This window comes from Galeopterus variegatus, unplaced genomic scaffold (genome assembly GCF_000696425.1).
Source record: "Galeopterus variegatus unplaced genomic scaffold, G_variegatus-3.0.2 Scaffold30, whole genome shotgun sequence".
NCBI classification, from domain to species: domain Eukaryota; kingdom Metazoa; phylum Chordata; class Mammalia; order Dermoptera; family Cynocephalidae; genus Galeopterus; species Galeopterus variegatus.
The window spans coordinates 551,235-575,828 of NW_007726141.1; the positions used below are offsets into that span (position 1 = coordinate 551,235).

The 24,594-nt window shown below is 33.4% G+C and overlaps 1 protein-coding gene across 1 annotated transcript in view; it reads right to left on the reverse strand.

The window, feature by feature from the left end:
• CD36 (CD36 molecule (thrombospondin receptor)) overlaps positions 1-24,594 on the reverse strand; it is a 76,263-nt gene that overhangs the window by 6,920 nt on the left and 44,749 nt on the right. Inside the window, exons 2-9 of the mRNA XM_008569986.1 lie at positions 22,168-22,260; positions 21,488-21,696; positions 12,226-12,386; positions 7,053-7,200; positions 6,436-6,615; positions 5,125-5,216; positions 3,203-3,249; positions 944-1,013 (exon numbers count right to left, since the gene is read on the reverse strand). Coding sequence (XP_008568208.1) covers positions 944-1,013; positions 3,203-3,249; positions 5,125-5,216; positions 6,436-6,615; positions 7,053-7,200; positions 12,226-12,386; positions 21,488-21,607 — 818 coding nt within the window. The 5' untranslated portion in view covers positions 21,608-21,696; positions 22,168-22,260. The remainder of the gene's footprint in view (positions 1-943; positions 1,014-3,202; positions 3,250-5,124; positions 5,217-6,435; positions 6,616-7,052; positions 7,201-12,225; positions 12,387-21,487; positions 21,697-22,167; positions 22,261-24,594) is intronic.

Here is a 24,594-nt window from a genome sequence, read left to right on the forward strand (position 1 = left end):
ATTGGATACTCTTGACACAATTTTAAACACTCATTTAATTCTTAGGACAAAAGTTCTTATGAAATTTTAAGGCATACCAGAACTTGATACCTGAGTATGAACTATTCTGATCTTTGTTCTCAAAAGCTTCCAAGAGTTTTGCTTGTGAACTAGCATGGAGTATTAATACCAAAGCCACTTCTCATAGTTAATGACTTCCCTCAAATCCTTGATTTGTGCTCAGTTTAAATAAAATAAAAAAAGTTTCTGTCCTTTAAAAATTTGAGAGAAAGGTCACTTGGCAAGCTGTGCATGCCTGATACATACCTTGTACACCATTTACTGTCTACTATGACCTAGGGCTCAATCCACATCTCTTCTAATTCCCAGACAACCCTATACAAGTATGAAGAAACTGCTCTCTTCAATAATATAGAAAAGAAAAAGCTTCAAAGATATCAAATGTTTATCTGTAATCACACAGTCTTTAGGAACAGGGCTGGAGCACCAGGGTAGTGGTATGAGCTCCAGTGCTTGTATGGGTGGTATCTATTGGGACCAGATAATTTGAAAAGATGCCACGATGGCAGTAGAGCACATTAATTAACACAGTTCAGTGATAGTTGCATCATCTTCTCTGGACATCTTTAGGAAGACTGGGCATGCCCTTCTAGACTTGATTGTTATTAAATATACTATTAGTTTAGTAAAAAGAAAAACAGTTCTTGGTTAGACAGAAATGGCAAAGAAAATAATTTACATTATAAAAGTATTGAAGATGTAGAGGATATTTTGTGAACAGTTAACATTATGAATTCCATATTCTTATATTTATTCTTCAGAAATCACTAAATTTCCCTAAGCATATTTTATTTTTCTGAAATAATAAGTTTCTTGGCCTGCATTTTGTCACTTGGGGAAAAAAGTCTGATTCACATGCATACAATTGGTGTCTTTGTCTTACCTGCAAATGTCAGAGGAAAAGAACTGCAAGATCCGGGTCTTCTCGACAAAAGGTGGAAATGAGGCTGCATCTGTTTAAAAATCAAGCCAAAGGTAAGTGACTAGATGTCATGTGTATTCTGGAAAAATCTATAAATCTCTAGTCCAGCATGATCAATAGAAATGTAATATGTTTTCTTTAACCCAATACATCCAAAATATTATGATTTTAACATGTGATCAATAAAAAAATTAAGACATTTTACATTCTCAATTCAGTGTGTATTTTATAGTTACAGCACATTTCAATTCATATTAGCCACATTTCAAGTGTTTAATAGCCACATGTGGCTAGTGGCTACAAATTCAACAAATCTGCATGCTATACACATTCACTGGTACAAAATAAAAGAAACTTTAAAGAAATAATGGTAAAATCAGATGTTAAAGCTATGATTGGTTTTTTCCCCCCCTTTTAAATGCCACACTCCATCAGAATGGCACTCTTCTTACCAAGAAGATCATTTAGAACTCCTGCTATATCTACACTGTTCTTATTTTTAATTGTGGTTCATTCACCTGCGCTAATGGTAATTAATATTTTTGAAACAATTTACTAAAGTTCTCTCACTAAATAGAATTTCCTGCAAATGCCTGGAAAACATAACCATCAAATTTAAAAAGGCATTTATTGAGTTTATTAAATTTGTACTATAGTTATGATCCATGACACATATTGCATATATAAAGAAATAAGTAGATAACTCTTCCATTTGCTTTTCAAATGAGTGCCATCCCCAAACGAGCCACCATTGAAAGTGTTTGTTTAAAATGGTAAGATGCATTTTTCAATTAAGCATTCTAGGTTCTCTTTCTGGCAAATATTTCAACCTTGTGACCTTGTTATCTTTCATATACACTCTGTTAAAATGAAATATAACACAAGATCACAGTGATCACTGTTTGATCCTGCCATTGAGAGAACTGGATATTAAAGTCTACCTTAAATTCCCCACATAGGTCTTAGATGGGCATTGCCTACAACTGCCTTCCCAGTACCTTGGAAGGAGAATGCACTGAAAAGCTTCAAGAATTATCTGAAAATTATGTCATAATTAATCCCAGCTCTTACAATGGGCAATGACCACAATGTAGCTGATATTAGCAGGGCTTTTTATTTTTCCTGAAAGAAACATTCTACACATATACCAATATTTTCATTTTGCCTTTTCTAATTTCCTGAGGAAAATAGAGGATGCACTTCTAAATCATGATGAAATACACTGGAATCTTTCTGCTTCATTAGGCTCTAATGATGAATAGAATCTTCAGGGCCATCACCAAGTACCGTAACCAAGAATCTCTCTCACAGGGATAGTTCCTTGTCCTGCCCAACCTACCTCTGCTCCTAGTTTGTTTTACTACTGTTTTCCTCTTAGATACTTTTAACTTCATGCCTGTTGCTCATATATTAATATTATGGTCATTAATGAATGTCCTACTTCCTGTTGTTAAATCTGTCGACTTCTTAGCTTTGGACAGAACTTTTTAATGATTTTTTTTCTTAAACCAACACAGAATACTTTACTATTTAGGAGGAGCACAGTGTATTTCTCTCTGTATCTTAGGACTAAATATTATGCTTATATAATTACTAGAGTTAGGAGTATTGAGGATTTGACAATTTATTTGCAGAAATGCTTTACTTAGAAAGAAATTTCTTCAGCTACCCCCATGGCTCAAAACCCTACAAAGCGAACACAGCAATGATTTTGCTGTGTTTTTTTTTCCTACAAGACAATGATAAAATTAAATGAGCATGCAAAATAATCATACAGTTGGAGAAGTAAACATTTCCTGTACTTCCTTTTTATTTAACTTTCTTCATTTTTATTATATCATTTTCCTATAGGTATTTTCTAAACAACTTAGTAAACATCATGCTTTTGTTTCTTAGTAGTCAGAAGCCCACCTCTGGTTTTAACTACCTTATGGTATTTAATTCCCATTAGTTTGTAAAACAAAAGTTTTTACAAAGCATACATTTCCCTAGCAATGTAGTCAGGGCTAATCTTCTATGGTTAATCTTCAGAAATTGTATCACATTAAATAGACATTTACTAAGCTTATATAAAAACAAACTCTGAATTATGTTGTGAAAATATAAAGTCAGGTCAACACATATGCTGAACCTTCAGAACAGTTTAGGTATGGTAATGGATTTCTGGGAGAAAATGAGGTGGGTTTATTGTTATTATTACCACAAAACAAATGTCCTTACCTGTACCATTAATCATGTCACAATAACTTGTCCAGTAGGTTAGATTCCTTAGAAATAAGAAAGAAAATGAACATTCTCACTTCAAGAGCGCTTTTCTCACATTATTTTTCTATTATTATTCATTACTTTTGCTAATATAATGAAAATCAGATGGACAAATGCAAGGTTTAAGAAATGTTCTCACCCATTCGGTCCATGTTTTGTTTAAACCTTTCATCTTATTGCAATAAATTAAGAGGCCAGATCATAAAATAAGAACTGTCAAATGCTAAGCTAATTAGAAGCAACTGGGAATAGACATAATTCTAAAAGAAGAAAATTTAAAAAGATGTCAGAAAAAGTTTGTTCCCCCTGCCCCATGGGACGTATGATGAGTGTTCAGAATGAATAAGAGGCAAATATTGAATGAATAACTGATGTAAGCTCAGTATGAGGGAGAAGAGGGGAGGGGAAAAAAAGAAAGCAGATGTTTAGATCAATAGAATTTTGAAATGTGTGGATAATTTACACTTTCTCCCCCTTTCAATTTTTTCATGAACTGGCATTAAATTAGGACATAGTTATTAATTTATGCTTTGCTGCCTAAATAAGTTAATTTTCCTGCATCCTTGGCCACTTTTTCTTCATAGAAAAACTGTTTTTTCCCACTCCTGACATCTCCTTATCCTGTGAGAGGTCAACACAAGCTGTCGCTTCTTTTTTAAACAGAATAAGCTGTTAATCATGCTCAGTCTCACCATGAGTTAAATCAACCTTATCATAATTTTAAAGTGATGTGAAATTCTTTTTCCAATTAGGAGCTCTTAGCCATTCTCCTCAAAGCCTCTCAATAATATGGAAATACAGTGAAATGATCATTGTTTCTCAATATGCAAACATTGTGATCTCCCCTGAAATGAACACTTTAAAGTGTTTGTTTTCCTCCACAAGACTTTTCTACAAAAATATGTAACTATGGACTCTTTACAAAAAAATTACTACACTAGTAAATATTTAACTGCTATATGCAATGATTAGCTAAGGACACAGTTTGAGGCAGTGGTCACTTATATTAATAAAAACAATCTTAATTTTGATTACTTTATTCTTTTTCAGTAAGAAACTGGCCTAAAGCGTAATTGTTAAGTTTAAGAAGAAGAGATATTTGTTAGGGTTCTTCCTATTTTTCATATGACAAATTATGAATCCTTCAGATGAACAGGCAGGAGGTAGGGGAGAAAGAAAATAATGGCTTTATGAAGCTATCTTGCTCTTTTACCATTTCACAGATGGCATATTCTTCATTTTCACATTTAATGTAAATCTTAGAACTGTACTTGGAATACCAATTCCATTTTTGAATTGATAAATGTTAAAAAAAAAACCCTGCATCATCAGTATAGAAAATTATTTCAAGATCGTTTGCAGAAGGAAAGTCATGAAAGCATTTGCATGGATTCATTAAGCCTCCAGCTATAGAGACACATTTAGGTCATGTCACTGGAAAGCACAATTTTTATTTGATATGCTCTATTGAAGTAAAACAATAAAATGTTTCTACCTACTAGACAATCAGTTGGTATCTTGATTTTCTTCCTTTTCCTTGGTACTTATCTAATTGTATGGATGTACTGTAATGCTGGATACACAGCAGAAATGAAACTAGGCCCTTTGGATTTCTTTGTGTAAGAGAACCTGTATATAAAGAGAAACCAAACCCTAACTTGGGCTAATATTCAGCTGCTGTGCACTGGTGTGAGTATGGCAGTTGGCAGGATTAAAGGGTTAATGCCTGGCTAAACAAGAACTCCCAAGGCTGAGATACAGATAGGTCTGTTCCATAGGTTGGTGCCTGTACCTTACAAGTTGTTAAACAAATACCACCCCACCTTAGAGTACCCTAGTAACACATACACATGTGCGTGCTTTACCCAGATACTTACTTTTTGCCTTTATAAGTGTCAATTATGGCAACTTTGCTTATGTTATCTTTTCCACTGAAAACTTTATAAACTCCATCTACAGTATTGTTGTACTGAAAAGATATGCACAGGAAAAAATTACTTCTAGAACAAGTCATATTTTCCAAGTTATAAAACATGTAATTAACTCACTCTCACATTTCTCAAACACAGGTTAGTCCTATTTATTTTATATGATTTGAAATAAACAGGCAATAAGATTTTTATATTATTGGCCTTTAAAACTTTTTCCAGGATAGAATGTAAAAGGTACCTAGAAATAAGTGCTAGATGCTGAGGCAAAGGAAGAAATTAAATACCAGAAATTGACAAGATCCAAACTCCAGCACTTTTTTTCATAAACAAGGCAATAAGGCCATTTGATCACTACTCCAATTATACTGAGGTGAAGGGATATTGAACAATACCTTTGAGAACAATGACTGACTTCTAGAGGTATTCTAAATGTTACAATCTTGAATAAGTGATTACTAAAATAATAAGAATTAGCCAAAAAAGTTATGAATATTGAGTTAAAATTATACTGAGTCTTTGATCCCTTAAGGCTTTCTACTTTCACATTTATTTGATAATATAACCTTGTAATCTAACCACTATCTAAAAGTAAAACAACAACCATTAACTAGAGAATATAACTAATATTCACATATGGTGACAAATGAAATCACAGTCAAAATTCAAGTTCAATAGTCAGCTTGTCCTATTTGTAATTCAAAACATTAAAGAATAACTACATGCTCATTTTCACATTTTCCTTAATCTCCAAACAGCCATTTCATGACACGTGTGGACCACCAGAAGTTTTTATTCACAAATCCCATTAAAGTAAGCCCTACTAACTTACCAACGTTGTTGGAGTGTGCAAATTTAGGCTAACTTTTAAATTAAAACAAATTTGCCAGATCTGGAGGAGGAGGAATGTAGGATAAATATATTTAACACAAACAAATGTAGTACTGAACATGATTCAGTGAGAAGGGCAATCAAAACTGAAAACAGTGTTGAAAGATTTACAGACTAACAAGCTGATTTTAGATAAATTGTATATTTATAGAAGAGTATAAACCTGGTTAAATATCAGAGTTTCTTAAAAGTACTAAATTCAGATAAGTTTCCCAACTAGGAAAGCTGAAGCCATAGATGGTGACTTTTTTAAAAAGTTAACCCAGATCAGCAATAGGGTTAACGCTAAACTATAAAATCAGTCTTGCCAATGCCACTTATTTGTCTAATTAAAATACAACAATATTGCCATTCATATTTGGTACTTACAGGATAAAACACACCAACTGTGGTAGGAACAGGATATGGAACCAAACTCAAAAATGGATCTTTATAGCCCCATAACAGCTCTTTCACAGTTCTGGTTTGAAACATAGAAGATTTTGACTTTTTGATAAGTGAATTGAGTACCACTTGAACAAATGCATTTGGGTAGAGGTGGGGTGCAGCCTATGAAAGATAAAAATCACTGTTTAAGACACCAATACAATACCAGATTTTAACAGGTAAATGGAATAAATACTATAATTAAGTTTAATATTTTTTAACTATATCTTTAAAATCACTGGCAAATCCTGCCAACACTGAAAGTGTAATCTGTCTAATCCCTAGATGAATACATTTCCCTGCCTCAATGCCAGCCACAAGAGGACATTCCAAGTTAAGCCCTATTTTTTTAATGATACACTTTAGGTGTCTAATTTAGTTGATTATTATGATTGCTGTCATCTTTCCAAATGACCTTAACTTCATTTAAAATAATGACATAGGAACATATTTTTATAAAAGTGGCAAAATAAAATCTGATAATAATTCTAGTGATGAGATTAATTATAGTGGGTGCTAGAGTATTTTTATACAAATAACTTGGTTGGTTGTCTACTCACTGCTACAGCCAGATTGATAACTGTGAAAGTGTCATCCTCTGTTCCAACTGATAGTGAAGGTTCGAATATGGCACCGTTGGGCTGTACAAAAGAGACTGTGTGGTCCTCAGGGTCGTGGGTAATGTTTTCCTTGGCTAGATAACGAACTCTGTATAAAAAAAAAAAAAAAAAAAAGAAAAAATTTTTTTAAAAAATTGAAAGTGTCATCCTCTGTTCCAACTGATAGTGAAGGTTCGAATATGGCACCGTTGGGCTGTACAAAAGAGACTGTGTGGTCCTCAGGGTCGTGGGTAATGTTTTCCTTGGCTAGATAACGAACTCTGTATAAAAAAAAAAAAAAAAAGAAGTAAAAATTTTTTTAAAAAATTGTCTCATGAACATTAGATCCTCCAATGCTATTCATTCATTCAACAAATAATATGTGAATACATAGAATATACCAGAAATTATGCTAAACAATGGGTTAAATGATAAGCCAGTGCTGGGTCTCTAGCAAACTAATCAGAAGGGGTCTTAAACTTGCAAACAGAAAATTAGAATATCAGGAGAGAAGTAATATGTGTTATAATGAGAGTTTACACAAAGTCCATGGGAAAACACAGAACAGATACAAATCCAGGCTTGGGATAGTCATAGTGGGGGTAAGAGTCAAGACACATTTTGGTAGTAAATTCCACATAAGTGGTCTAAATAACAAATAGAAGTCTAATTAGGTAAAGTAGGGCAGAAAGTAGCATGCATAAGAAAAAAGAACATGATATATTTTGGGACACAAATGTTTGAATGTGGTTGGATTACAGAGTGACAGTAAGGAGGGTGGTGGGAAATAAAGCCACTGAAATAAGCAAGATCTTAAACAAAAGGATTGCATCGCTCACTTGTTTAATAGACTATCCTGAGGGTAAGAAGGAGACAGTAGAGAGGTTTAAGCAAGGGAATGTTAAGAACACATTTTCTTATATTAGAAAGAACACTCAAAGTACACGCCTGTCTAGCATTGGCTTTTTCATCTCTTTCAGTTCTTTAATGAGAATTAAATCTAACTAATAGAATATAATTTCCCTTTTTAAAAGCTACAGACTAACTCTTCTTCCTCACCCCAATATATTCAATACTAATCAGTTCTAAGCTCCTGGCTCTAATGTATATAGGCTGCAAAGTACCAACTACTTTTTAGGATAGTGATGAAGAGTAATTATTATGGGAAAATAATTTGCAAATACAAGATATTCACTGAGATGAAATAATGTATACATCACTCATTGAAAGTCAATTACGTGAGGCGAATAGATAATTAAGGTAAAGACTAAAATTTAAAGAAAAACACATTTTGTTCTACATTTTGTTATAATAAAAAAGTAAATTTTTGTCGGGTAGAAATTATGAGTGTTTTGTATCCCCAAGCACAATGCGTGGTACATAGTGAGTTCTCAATAAATATTTTTTAATGAATGAAAAATTAATGGCTCATGTTCTTTCAAAAGAGAATTCAAAATCAGCTAGAAAGATATATTTAATATAATTTCATCAAAGCTTACTTATTTTCCTTGGAGTACTGTAGTCATACAAAGAACATAAAAATCTGAAACAGGACCCAGGACAGTCAATTACTAGAAATGTCTTTCATCTCAAATAACTGTATTTTAAATTTGGAGTAAATATTATTAACATTTAATAATACACATTCATACGTAATAATGGAAACGATAGCAAAATAAATTTTACCCAAATTCTAGAATTTAAATTGTACTTACAACTATGTACCATTAGATGGCACTCACTAAGAGAAAAATCCTTAAAACAGAGCTCGGCCTTTAGAACGTACTTTTTATTATTATTAGCATATTCATCATTACAGATTGTAATCTTTCCCCATACACTCCACCCAACCTGCCCCCAACCCCTCTTCCTCCCTCCCCCCGATCTCCAGTATCCTTAGCTTTGTTCTCTCCTTCTGACAGTTCAACATTTTATTGTGGTCTTGTCTTTCTTTCTTTTAGAATGCACTTTTGAAAAGAGCATAATCACTCAATATTTTTTGCTGAAAAATTAGACTGTATATAAGTTTTGGAAAGTTGGTTAATAAGGTTAAGGGAAAGAATTTGTCCTAGATTTTGTCCAAGATTACTTTCCTGTATTCCTGCCAAAGCAAAATAACTTTAAAACTGATTTATGTTGGATCTGAGAATATTTTGAAGGAATTACAGCATCTTCATAGAGATGGTGTAGGCTGAAACACAATTAATCTCAATTCAGGCAATTTCATACTTTGACCCATGTCAAATCTTGCCATAGTTTCATGAAACTCACTTCAGCAGCCAAGTAAGACTTTGGTTCTGTTTGACGAGAAACATCCTGCTACACTTCCAATTTCAACCTGATTCAGGGTAAAATTTATACAAAAGCATCTTTAGCTCAACACATGGAAGACTCTAAAGGTATTAATTTTTTTTCCCTTAAAACCAGTTGTTTTCCCATTGAAGACATCCAGGCAAACAAAAAAGACTTCCTTTTGGTGACATCATGCGATAAGATGACCTCTGGTCATCAGGAATCCCTTTAAAATTGTTATATAAAAAGGAGTTTAGAGTTTATAAAATTTAGCTATAAATCCAGGAAACTCCTCTTCTCCAACTCTCCTTCTGTTGCCACTCCAAGCAGATCAAGTATATATAACCCACCCTCTTTTGTCCCTCAAAGACAGATTTAAAGTTTTAAGAATAAAGTATATATTAGCTGCCACCTATCCGGGGAGAAATAGGTTCAGTAATATTATGCTTATATATCCCCACATCCCAAATACTATCCTTAAAAGTGAAAAACATAACCTCCCCCAAAACAAACAAAAACCAAAACAGAAAACATGATGAGTTCTCAAATTCTAATACCCCTTCTCTTTCCTCCCACTTATTCAGTTCACTCAGGTCATACTTTATAAATAAATATGCTTAGACTCTCATTAGGTCACATTTGAATTACAGATTTTTACAAATACATATCATAGCTATAACATTCTTTTGGGACAAGATATTTGTATAGGCTTTTGCTAATAACATAAGAATCATAAGGCCATAAAAAAACAAAAATATTTTCCAAGGTAAGATTTTTCTTGTAACAATGAAAACCAAGTCTTCTTTAACAAAGTTTTGAATAGTTAGAGACATGCATAGAGATAGGATACTTAGGGAAAATTGCTAAGACTGGATCAGCAGCAAGGCCCTCTGCAGTTTAAATGTCATATGGTATGGCAGTAGGCACTATCTCCCCATGACAACTATTTCATTATATTTTGGGTGTGAGTCATCAATCTAGAAACATATCAGTGCTATGGAGAGAAAGGAAAATTATACAATCATAGACTATCCAAAACAGATAAGATGTTAAAACAATGAATTATAAGACATCATTACGAATAAGAAATTTTTTGATAATAATTGATCCTGGTGTATAACTAGTTGTAATTACCCTTGGGGGAAGAATTACACATTTGTATAACAAATGATAGAGCAGGATTTAACTATGTTACCATATGGATATCATATATAATACTTCTAATGTTGTGAGGCTGTTGCATGGAAAAGGAACCAGAACACCTAATTGAGAATTTAAAAAGGGGATCTTTATAAGTTGGCCGGTGACGGTCTCCCCAGATATTCTGGTAAGGGGACAGCCCCAGATCTAAGTTTAAGGGGGCCTTTTGAAAGCAAAAAGTCACATAGGCAAAAAAAATCATATAGTCACACAGTCAAAGTTATCATCTAGTCATACACTTAAAGTTATCATATAGTCACACACATTTCCTCCTGGTGTGAGGAGGAAGGGGGTTTGGCAGGGCCTAGCGCAAGCTGGTTACAGAAGCCAAGATAAGCCAGTTAATTACTTAGGGACACCAAAAACCTCCCCAGGGCAGTTTCCTCCATAGGTTGTCTGGATACATCCAGATATAGCTCTTGGTTTTATCAGCCAGGAACAGCATAGGCGAGAAACAGCAAAGGCAGGCAGAATTTAAAATTTTTCCAAGTACAGGATAATTTTTAATTTCTAACTTCTACTAGGAGTGCTGGGGATTTTTTAAACAAAGACACTTTTCAAACAGTAAAAAAATGGCATAAACTAAATCAATCCACCTTGTCACACTAATCCTTGGTTAAGATAGTGTTTTTTAGCAACTTAATCTCTCCTTTTCCTACTTTGATAGTTGGAAAAGACACACAGTCTATAATTTAAATAGGAGAAAATGTATACAAAAATCTTGGAACTACCAGTTCCTAAGTCTATGTGAACATGGACAAGTCACCTCACATTCTCTGGTGCCAGGTGTGTTTTTTTTTTTTGGTTGTTTTTTTGTATTTGCAGAACAAAACATTCTGGCTAATCACTTCCTCTAACAGTCTAAGACTCTATTCAGAAGTATGTTAAACTATTATTATAGGCTAAAGGTACAGAACATTCAGTCTCAGGACTAGAGAAAATATAAGAATGAAACTTCTAGATAAATGTAAATACCTCTATGACCTGGAAGTTAGTTTGAATATAAATCCTTAGCAGGTACTGTAGTTATATAAAATCAGCTTAGCGCCATGGTTATCAAATCAAGTGTGTATGAGAATCAGCCAGAGGGTTTGCAAAACTCATTAGTGGACTCCAACACATGAGTGACTGATTCATTAGGTCTGGGGTACAGTCTGAGAATTTGCACGTCTATCAAGTTCCCTGGTGATGCTGCTGGTCCAGGAGCCACACTTTGAGAACCACAGATATAATGCATACATTTAATTTTAAGATGTTAAATGCCAATAATTTTTTTTCCTGCACAGCATGTATATTTTACAGTTGTTGAATATATATGCCACAAGTACAAAACACTTGTCACTTCTTAAATGTGGGGTAGTTAGTCGATGGTGGTAAATTTATAATAGACTCTATTTTCTCATACACTATCTAATAATAAATATTTGGATAATTTATTTATGTATGTCTTTCGATTTATTCAAAATAAAAATCATTAAATCCTTAGATTAGGATTGTGTATAGATAGGAAAAATATTTTAACATATAATATTAGCAAGAAAATAAGTACTTTTCAGTAAAATGGCATTTACTACTTGGAAGCCTTCTCAGAAATACATACCTTTAAAGTAAGAACACCCCTTGTTGGCGGGGACTCACTCACCTGTAGGTGTAAGGACCCCTTTGCTTAACCTTAATGTTACTGCTGTTCACGATCACTTCCTGTGGATTTTGCACATCGAAGATCCAAAACTGCCTGTAAACTTCTGTGCCTGTTTTAACCCAATTTTTAAAAGCAATTGTACCTTCCTCAAGGACAACTTCCTGTGAAAAAGAAAACAAGTTTGGTTATTTTTTTGTAGTAAATACAGGTACTTCTCAGTTTGTTTATAGCCTTTAGTCAGCAGAGTAAAAAGACCAAGCTCAAGTACACTGTTTGTGAGAACCTTTGCAATCTCGCCACACACTTGCAGTAGAAATGTCTTAAACAAATAATTACAGCAATCTTTTAGTTAACCTTTTACAAAGAGATCAGTGTGTAATACTGAAGACACTACTACTGATTTTAAATCAAACAATTGTCAAGCTTTAGGATAACCATACAACAGTATTGCAAAAGTCAGTAACACAATTTGTTGAGCAAATATTATTAAAGTTGTTCCGAAAAGGTCTTATTCAGTTGAACATTAACTTCTCTTCTGCCCGTAAGTGATTTGGATTGAGGAGGCAAAACAGAAAAATGGAGTGAAAACTAGTGGTATTGGAAGCTTTTTCCTTTTCTTCAAGAGTTGGGCATTTCAGGGGACGGTGACAATGTTTATTACATTAAGAAAATAAATACTTCTGGATGAAAAAACACAAATTTCACTTCTTGCCTGAAAATCTTCATTGATATGGCTTCCCTAACTCTCAATATATTTGCACCAATCCACTAATACATGCTTCCAAAGATTACAGCAATCTAATACATCATTATTGGGTTACTACTTTTTAGAGAAAAGGAAAAGAGAAGTAAGCTGTCCTATTATTCCTATGTAAAATCCATTAAAAATCATTGATGCCCCTTGTACTAAAAATAGATTAGCAGACTATATATACCAATGACAGAATTAAAAAAAAAAAAAAAAAACCTATATTAGAAATCTATTGGGTTTTTTTTTTTTTTTTTTAGGAGCTTTGGGTACAAGTGGAAAGTCAGCAAACTCCTCAGGGTCAATTTCATTATCTATAAGATGAGGGAGTTACCATAGATGCTCTCCCAGTTTTCTTCCAAAGCTTTCCCTTTCTGAGCCAGAAGTCTGTGAAGCTATTGAAACTAGGGCAAACAAAGGTGGCACTGGAGCAGGCAGTATTTCCAATTAAGTACCTTGGGAAGAATGCCCAGGTTGGAGAGTTACAACTCAATGTTAGTGTGCTAGAGGAAGAAAAAGAAAACTATTTCACAGAAACTGAGCCTAAAGAGCCACGTGAATACGGGAACAATCTGACCTATTTGTTTCCTTCACTTGGAAGCATCAATTCATAGAAGGTGGATCAGGAAAGAACAGTAAACATGATCACATTTTCTGGTAGAGCACGCTGAGGCTCTGAGAAACAGGTGGCTGGCCAAAGGGTGACCTATGCAACACAGTAGTGATGAAAATCCTTGTCTCTGACCCTTAGACTAATCCTCTTTTATGTCATACTATTACTGTCTTTTTATTTCCAGTTGCCCTCTGCACTTAGTTGGTAGAAGTCAAATTAAGTTTCATATCTTCAAGATATTTTACTTATTGCTTAATACAGAGAATAAGGCAATTCCTTAGAGGAAAACTGGGCATCCAGCTAAAATGCAATTACAAAAACCTGTGCTGGTGCAACCCATTTACACTGGATACATTGGAGCAGCTAAAGTGATGTTAGAATTTCTATTACTTTTTACCACAAATTGTCCTTGAAAAACTTTTTGTTTGCTGCCCCCTCCCCCCAAATTATTTCCATAAGAACAAGCTCAATATTAAGACAAAATTACATAAAGTATTATGGTTATTCTTCTATATTTAAAGGTGTTTAATGATGATGTTAAAGTTGAAAGCAATGTAGAGGCTGAAAACTGTCATTTTACCTATTTCAAGGGACTTTATGAAGGGAAAACACACACTCACATTATGTGTCTCACACCATAAGAATCTTAAGGCCTAATGTGATATTTATCATGTGCCTCTCAATATGCATATTTCATTTTAGTTCTTAATGAAAGGAACTCAAAAACTTCTAACAGAATTGGACAGGTCTGTGACAGAATGTGTTTGACAGGACAGAATGCCTCCCTAACTCTAATGCCTGTGTATCTAAATACCAAAAGACACTGTAAATGTATTATGCCTTTTTTCCTAAAAGCCATCAATCATTTTGCCTTAGTTGTTGCTAGAGATATTTTTTTAAATGGGAGAGCTGAAAAACGAAGAGTTGAAATGAATGATCACTGAATGATCAGCTGCTGGAGTTAGGACCAGCCAGCCTCATCCATTTTGTCAGAGGTAGAAAAAGGGCCCTAAAGAACACAGAGGTCTGATTCAATGTTTCATGACAATTTAGTAGCAGATAATGGAGAAATCATATCTTTTCACTTCAATTTTGTGCACTTTTTATAACATCACATCATGATTTTTTTTCAGAGAAAAAGAGAAAAGTACTGAAGTAGTCAAAATAGGAATGCAGTTCTTCTCATGCTAACACTACTATAACTATTAGAAAAATGTCATGAATTCCTCCGATTTTAAAAGAAGCAAAAGAATTTATGTCCTTTATGAATTTTAAAGGACTTGATTTTAAAGGAGAGAACAGAACTGTGGTTATTAGAGGTGGGAAGGGGGGAGAGGGGTTAGTGAGAAAGTGGTTAAGGCTCACAAAAAATGATTATGTTTTGTAAAAAGGAGTATACTAATTATCCTTATTTGATCATCATGTATTGTACACAGGTATTGATATTCAACTCTATAACCCACAGATGTGTATAATCAATAAAAAATTTTAAAAAGGGCTTGGTTTTTTAAGTTGGATTTGGACTCTATAGCCTATTTTACAAATTTTTCACTAAATCTGAAGTGCAAAGCTGTTAATTATATGCACAGAACAAATAATATAACTTAATATCCTCTCACTTGGCTATTGTGTATGTCAGTATTTGTCCCTGACTTTATAGCCCCAGTGATGGCTGGATTCCAACCTGGTGACTCTCACATAGCATGGTCTACAACTGAGTTGAAAGCTATTGATCTTGAAACTTCTAATCTGCTACGTTAATAGGAAAACAGATGTGTACAACAGTCATATCTTCTATATAGTCACATACTCACTTGATTATTGCTACTGCATGAAAACAGCGCTCATCTGTATAACTGGCAACTTCAGTGTTATCACTAAAATGCCCCGATATCTTCTTATGTGTGGAGTAGGTAGAGTACAAATGTAGAAAATATATTGTCTCATTTCTCAAGGACCTTATAAAGTACTAAGAGACAGAATCATGGACAGCAGATTTTAATCTATGAGTGAGACTGTCTTTCACTACCTCCCCCCTAACAAAGTACAGTGTCTTCTTCCCTTGAAGCATAAAGTGAGGTGGTTGACAATACAGCTGGATGCCATGAGTTTGATCCCCACTTTGATCACTTAATAACCACTTAAATTTGGGCAGGCTATTTAATTTCTTTGTACCTCAGTTTCCTCATCTGTGAAATGAGGATAATAATATTAGGTTGAACCATAGGAACTTTGTATTTTTGAAAGCTCAAATTAAATATTGGCATTTCATATGGTTTAATTAAATATTTATCTCATATCCTGTGATCAGGCTGAATAAACATGTCCATTTAGAATAGTGTTAGCACAAAGCAGGCATTCAATAAGTGTTAGCTGTTAGTATTATGCAAATCCTACCCACCCTTTAGAGGAAGAATTCTAACATCATTTACTCTCCACACTTCTTTAACTGCTTGGTTCACAGTATCTACTATCTAAACCAATGACACCAATAACTCATGTAAAATCTTGGGAAACTTCTTTTTCTGCTATTGAGTCATCTTTATATTTATTCTCATTCCAGTAAAATAAAAACTTTCTTAAAAACTTTCTTATATTTCTTAAATGAAAACTTTCTTAATAAGCAGACTAAAAATAGCCTCCATCCTTCCCACCCACTTCTACAATTTGCTTGTAACTGGTTCTAAACAGAACAACTTTCTCATGTTTAAAAAAATTCTTACATGTTTATACATTATGCATGTGTGTGTATATGTTGAAAGAGAATGAATTAGGATATTAGTGACAGTTGTGCTGAGAGTCAGAAAATGGCTTTAGTATCAGATTATCGTCATCAACTAAAACCCAGAAATTAGCCTCCAAGAATTTATGTAAGAAGCTAAAATGGGAGATTTTATATTTGGCATGAAAAGTAAAAATATGCTAATTTTAAATTAGGCTTGAGGAAGAGAATTATATATGCTTACCTGCTATTTCTAGAAATATTGTTTTTAAGTGACTTTTTTTATTACAGTTATATACAAATATAGGGTTTAATTCATTTTTATACTGCTATTATAATTTTTTTGGATTGTTCCTTGTTCTCATGTTATTAAATATAAAAATAAATTCTATCATCATTAACGACTAATATGTCAGGAATTTCTTTCCGAGCTTTTTAGACACTATGAAAAAATATGAATTATTTTATCAAATGGAAATACCATAAGCATATATTATGAAATTCACATAAGCAATTTAATAATATAATTGAAATATGGGCTATTGGTTCAAAAGTCTAGACACTTTTATCAACAAATAATTATTTCAATTTATTTTATCTGAAAGCTTTTCTTACAAGTTACTAAAGTCTCATTCTCAAGAAAGAGGGAAGGAAAGGATGGTATAATTGAATATTAGTGTTTTAATAGAAAAAAAAGAAATCTTTACTTCCCTTTTGGTGTTCTATAGTTAGTGAATATCACAAAGAAATTAAATTAAAATTTATTTAAAATTACCTGTGTTACATAATATTCACTAGACATTCTATTAAGTAATATTAACAATGTCAAGTAATAAATTATCTTTTGTAAATGGTGGCAGAACTTTGAACTTTTCCCAAAGTAATTTGGTAGTTTCCATATTCATGGCAGCTCATATTACTGACTTTCAGTCTATCTAAAAAGATTGCATAAACCAGCTGACTCCGCACAAATCTATTAGGAATCAGTCAAAACTACTGGTAAGAAAGATTTCAACTATAATCCATAAAATGCATGAAATCCCCAGAAAACCTTCCTTGGAAATAAAGAGCAAACTGAAATATAAGTAAAATTTCAGAACTATTTTAGACCATTTCAAATTACAGTGTCACCATGCCATCTTTCAGAACTGGCAAGTATCCCAGACCTCAAACTCTATACTTTGTATATGAGAAAACAATATGAGATGATTTTCTGATCTTTTTCAATTAAGCATTTTAATTCTTTTTTTCCCCACATGACACTGTATACAACTATTAGCTTTCTCAATTTGCTATTAAGCAATTAAATGAATACAGTAATATTCCATGAGTTTCAATGATAAATAAGTACTCATCAGTACCAAAACTCTTATATGTTTGTAAAATAACAGCATTACCCTAAGTGTTCCTGAGGCAGGGGTAAGATACTTGACTCTCTTGGTTTACACATAATTCAGAGATTTGACTCCTATTATATGCCAAAGAGATATAAATGCAATATCATTTTAAAAATAGTTTTGTGAACTAAAGAAAAAAGGAACAGTTTTATGTGAACAAAAATTCTCAGCTTTTTCATATGACTAGAATTGACAAGGTCAACATGGTTATATGGAAATCTGAGAGCAAAAGCAGATTTAACCTTAAATGAGACACAGACCTGGACCATCATAAAGGATTCCAATGAAGAGTCTTAGTCCATGGATATGTATGAGCACACAATGCAAACTATCACTTAGCAGTTTTTTGGGATTCATGCTTCCCTCAAATTTCAGTTTTGAATGTCCTCCATCTTGAGTCTGGATTCATATGGCTCCCTTTTGTCTTGTAAAAGGTTGCACAAATAACCCTCATGTCAAAAACAAGAAGGAAAAGGACTCTATTTCTTTATTTTATCTCCCTTTTATTACCCTACTCTACTTAAATTATTCTTTCTAGATCATTAATGACCATGTTCTAGCCATTATTTTCTTAATTTTCATCTGCCTGAGAACACTTTATTCTCTGTCCTTCAGTTCTGGCCTCCTATTTCTATTTCTGAATTACGTACAAATCCTACAAAAATCCTTTAGCTGTTTTCTCTCTACATTCATACACTAGAAAGCAAATATCCTCTTTAGTTTTATCTGTAATCTACATAGCAATGATCAAATCTATTTGAACTCTGATCTTTGAAACACAGACTGATATATATGTCACACCACTTACAAAACCTCTCCTTCACTTCCTAAGGTATATATTTCTATCAGTAACTAAACTGGACATGTTACAATTTATTTTTATCCTCTCCTTATTTAGTCCCTCTGTCCAAACTTCCATTGCATCCTATCATCCATCAGTTTTTTTCTATGTACCTCACCACACTAGACCAGAATGTCCTTTGTTATACAATGCAAAGATCTTTCTAAAAGGGAACTTCAACTTCTCCTTGAAAATGGTCATGTCCTAAATAGTTTTTTCTTGCTTTCCTGTCTTCCTCTTTTTCTAGCCCTTTCTATTATGCAAGCACAATGCATAAGACTATGTATCATCTAGTCTGTCTTCAGATTGCCTAAGTTTGCAAACCAACTTCTTTTCCTATTAGCTAGGTGAGCTGGCAAGTTGATTTAAGGACTCGTGACTATAAAATGTGTAAAATATAGTACCTTCTCATAGATATTTGTGAAGATTACATGAATTAGATATAGGAAGCTCTCAGTAAGAGCTAAATAAATGCTATCCATTTGATGATATCAATCATCAAATTTTGTTGTATCTAAATGCAGATTTTGTTGTGTCTTACTGAAAAACATACACCAACTACTATCGTGTATAGCATCAATTAAATATTCTTCTGCCTGATATTCGAAGCTTCCTAAGTCTAACCCCATTTTGCTTTTCTAATCAACTCTCTTCTTAATCCACATTCTCAGCCTTCTTCCTTCCCTCTTCACTGTTCTTAGGTGTATTTTCACAACTTTTTCTATACTATTAATTAGTCCTTTGGCACCTTCACAGCAGTCCTTTTTGGACTTTCAAAACTCTCTACTTCTTCAGAATCCAACTCAAGTCCTACTTTCTTCCTGAAGTTTCTTGAATACTGAGATTTTCCCCTCTAAATAGTAATTCAATTCTAGAATCTTACGGGTCTCTTTTTTTTCTCAAAATATTTTCCTTGGTTATATCTTACACTTGTTGAGACAAAAATTTATTTCATTCTCTTTAAGCCACTATACAAAAGCACAATTTGATACTTTCACAATTTGGTACTACAAAACTCTTATTTTCTCATGATTAATTATTATGAGTTTAGAGATAATTATTAAATAATTAACTAAAATAGATGCCAGCACCTCAAGTGCCATCTGAGAGTCTACATGTACTAATGTTGTTGCATAAAGAAAAAAGATTAGATGATCAATCTTCAGCTATTGATTACCAATTATGTATCAGAAGATATAGACTTAGTCTAAAGTGCTGTGGGCTGGGAGATAACTGTGACTTTACTGTTCGAAAAACTTCTCCAAAAGATAAGTTATAGTCTGCATGTAAATACAAACACTGACCCTGTCTCTCTCTGCGGAAGATCCATATGGAAAGCACAGTTTATTGAGCAGTTATGGAGCAATGGCAATTCCATCTCACACTGTCAGATAAGCCCTGCCTCACCATCACCTATCTATCTCTATTGGGTCTGTGTCAAAAATATTATCAAGAAAACTGGGAATTTGGAGGCGGGGAGTACCATTCCATTTATAATTTTTTTCCCTCAGCTAAACGCACGAGGCTAAAGATTTACAATATGTTAACAACAGAAGAGATAGAAATGACTATATTAATATTGAGCAAATATAGATACTATTACCTTTAAAATGACCTATCATTTTTAGTAAGACAACAGCTATAGTGGTACTGTGAGAAGATTTCTTTTAACTTTAAAACCGTTAGCATATTTAACTGAAGAAAGAAGAATCAAGAAAGTAGTAACTTCTTGTCATGAGTAACTAGATTTGAAATTAATTCTTCATATTGTCAATTAAGTCAAGAAATAAAATATTTGTTTATGTTTCTAGTAAGAGCAAGATGTCAAACATGGATAAATGGATGAGACATGTAAAGGTCCTGGCAGTAAAATAAATTTCAGCATGAACAGGTAGGTGTAACCCATTATGTGGTTCAATTCTTCTTGTCTGTTTGGCACTATGCTTGCTAACCCTCTGTCTAGGTCACTAGGTCACTGTCATCCTAACTAGGCTGACAGCTGAAGCCAGCACTCAGATATGTTTAATTTGGCCAGCATTATGTTTAAAAAAATGAAGACATATGCCATTGGGTAGGACACACACTCTCAAGTTCTGTTTTTCATTTTATCTTGTTCGTGGCAGCTTTAATTTAAACCCCTACTCCAAATTCCTGAAGCCATTTGAATTTGCCATCCCCCCCTGGTTTAAGATTTCAGCAGATCTGCTTCCCCTTATTCAATTCTTCCCTCTATCAGTTAAAGTTTCTGGTGAGGGAGAAGCTGGCTAGAATGAACTAGAGTGGGAGATAAATTTTAGATTGTTATTCAGTTAAACTATAGTCAATTTTTTGATATATACTGAGATATGTCCTACATATTTCTGAAAGTATTTTCTGAGTCAAATATAAAGTTTGTAAAATATATATATATATATTTATGAGACAATAAGATTATTATACATATTATAAAAAGCTGTGGTTTACCAAACAAAAAAATGTTTACCAGTTTACCAAAGATTCCTGCTTTACTATTAAACAAAATGTAAATATGTGTATGTATAATTTTACTCAGTAATAACCAAAATGTAATTACTTTTATTAATGTTCCCTTGCAAAATACACTTACTTATTTGTCCTTCAAAAGCATGTCAACATACTCTTTTGATATAATTAAAAACAATTATTTCTACTAACCTGCATACCTATAAATAGCTTTTTATCAGAATTGGATATTTATATTTAAGATAGCCATGTATTCATGCTAAACGTACATTAGGCTTGTAACATTTCAGCCACAGTCACTTCTATATCATGTAGACTTGCAGTGGTTCATAATTATATTCATGTTAAAGACACAAAATTACCAGATACTATGAAATATAAAACAGGTACCCAAAGCAAAAAAGAGACATAAGATAAAATGAATCAGAATAATAAGAAATATTCTTTAGACTACTTGTACCTTTTTAATTGTCTTCTCTATAAGCATGTCTCCAACTGGCATTAAAATACCTCCAAACACAGCCAGAATTGCGCCGATGACAGCCCCAGCAATGAGCCCACAGTTTCGATCACAGCCCATTTTTCTTGCTCAGAAGATGAACTAAGGTTAAGCACCTGATTCTTTCAAACTCCCAGATTTGATAAAGGCAGTTTGTACAAGGTATGGTTCTATCATTAGAAAGATCATAAAATAGAAGCTTAAATATTAGTACAAAAAGATCAAAGTACAAAAAAAAAAAAAAAAACACACAACAGATCGTTTTGCCAGTATAAATAACAAGTGCTTTTCTTTTTGTTTTGCCAAACTGACTTTCTAGGCTCTTCTCCCTTTTCTTGCTCCTAACCACATACCAGTGGCAGAAATAATAGTGTGATATAGAGTATTTCTTGAAAGTTCTTCCATCTTTAATTTTCTTCCTATGGATGATTAACACATTGAAATCTTATCTCTGGTGAACGCTCACTCTCCCTTTCCCTCAACCTGGGACTCTTATCTGAGTCCTCAGCTTCTGTCAGCCTTCTCCGCCCAAACACAACCACCCACACCCTGCCTGAAGTTCTCCTGAAAACCGAATATGGGGAAACTGATGTCTTCTCTATCTAAATGCTATGAAAATATGGAACAGATGTTTTCTTTACCTTATTCCCAAATAAACAGCAAGGTATGCATTGACAGGAAATGACCTGATGAGTCTCAGAAAGAATCCATTCTTCAAATCATTTGTAAGCTAGCTGTTAAAACAAAAAGCATGGGTAAATAGGTAAAATATACCGTCAGAAAAGTAACACTGGGATACTCTCTAATAACACCATAATTAAAATAATTGCTAAAAATATCCCATTTCCACGAATACTGTTTACGCCAGAACTGTTTGCCTTATAAAAAATGTTAAAAACACTGAATGATGTTAAAGAAGTGTACTTTATTTTCAATTTTATTGTTAATGACTTTTGTATAGACCATAGATGTAAAAAAGTTTGGAGAAAACAGGATGGTGTTTTTATGATAGGCATTGCTTTCTAGTCTCAAGGATTTGTTTTGTTTTGTTACACATTCAACTACAATGTTGTTCATTTTGTCATGTGCAGCTGATTCATGCCAATTCTGTTAAAATCAATTAGTTTGGGCTTGTATTTCCATTAATCTTATTTTTGGTATCCTTTATGTAGTATGTGGTTATTACCTAAAGATTGAAAGAAAATTTATGGAATGAGTAGATACCATTGTAATAAAATTAGTAAGAATTTATTACTTCTGACATATTTAAAAACACATTCATTTGAGCTATTTTGGTTGTAATGGTGTTTTTGTTTGTTTGTTTTTTATAATGAGGTTGACCTGTCATTGATACACAAATTGTGCATTGTGGCTTATAAACAAAAACTCTCTACTTCAAAATGCCCATGGCCAAGGAAAACATACAAGTCAACAAAATGAAGGGTACAAGACAAAAAAGAGGCACACAGCCTATTTTTGTCAACATTGTAATGTAATAATAGACATTACATTTTTTATGATCTCAGGTTTTCCTCCACAGCTTTGTTGCAACAGAAGTATAACTCTTATAATTTTATTAGTGTTTATTTCCACTTGAAGAACCATTTAGTTTTTCAAAAATATTACTTGTACAGCTAAGAAAACAATGCTAAGAAAATAAGACTTGTTCACAAAATAGAGAAAGATAAATGTTACAAAAATTTTTCTTGGCAATTTATGTATGTATGTACTCTTCCTTACTCTGTCGGATTTCCTTCTACCTACTCTCTTATACCTAAGATATTTCCACCATAAATCATTGGATGCAACAAACTCACTTACACTGAGGTCTTGGTAACTAAGAAGCTTGAATATTCATTAGTTTCTCATGTTTCTTCCAATATAAAAGTAAAACACATAAGCCTACACAAGTGGTTTTTCCTGTGGAATTTTATGTCTCACTAAGTAAGTGGGGCTGGATTTTTATTAATTGTTTGGAGGTAGAGAATAGCTTTCTCTGACCTCTGAAATCACATAACATGCCATATCCTATAGCTTTGGCCAAGGTTGTCATTATGAAATGAAAAAAGTTACTCAAGGCTGATAGTAAGGACTGGATATTATGAAATAGAATTTCCTTTGCAAAGTATAATTGTAAAGCACTTTAAACTTTTCCTGAAGCCATCTTTTAGGCAACCATACCAACTGCTAAATCCAGAATATCATTCTGATGTTCTGTATGTTGTGAACTGATAATCATATTCAGGGTAGCTTATTAAGTAATATTTTGCTGAATGTCCATTTCATAAACTACCCCCTCACTCTTATCTGCAAGTTATACTTAAGGAAGCAATCAAAATACAGAAATCCAATATGATGCAATTGAGGTTAGGAGACTAGAGTTTAAGTCAAGACTGATTTACCACACTCATGACAGTGGGTACACTTACTCTATACCTCAATTTCCTCATCTGTAAAAGGAGATTCTAAAATGAGATCAGTAATTTGTAATTTAAGCAGCTAAACTGGGTCTTCACCTCAATTCTTATGTGGAAGACCAACAGGCACGGTGACTACACAGCAGTGGTTGGAGCCCAGACACCCTCATGCCTAACCTGGTCTCCCCACTCCTGCCTGACATTCCCCTTTCCCACATTTAGGAAGCTCTAGGAGAACTTCTGTAGAAACCTTTGGCTTTGAGAGCCTACTAAAAAAATGGGGCAGGAAATTCACAGAGTCAAATTCCAGTTTTGTAACTGTGACATGAATTTATTTAAAAACATATATTACCCAAAGATTAAGTCATCTCTTCTTGAAAGTTATTTTATGTCCTACATAAACTTCACTAAAAATTACTCATTCTATATTGATGTCTTTGCAACTCTGACATATGGAATATAAGATGAATTAAAAGTTGCAATTCTATTGCTTCTAAAATAAATACATATTTATATATTTGCTGCTTTCTAGATTCTATGCCAGGACACAGTCATGAATCTATCTGACCTTTTCCAGAATCATTCTTCTTTACGTAGCCCCAGTTACTACAGGGAAGAGTTACTGCAAGGGGCAAAAATTTCCAAGAGTAC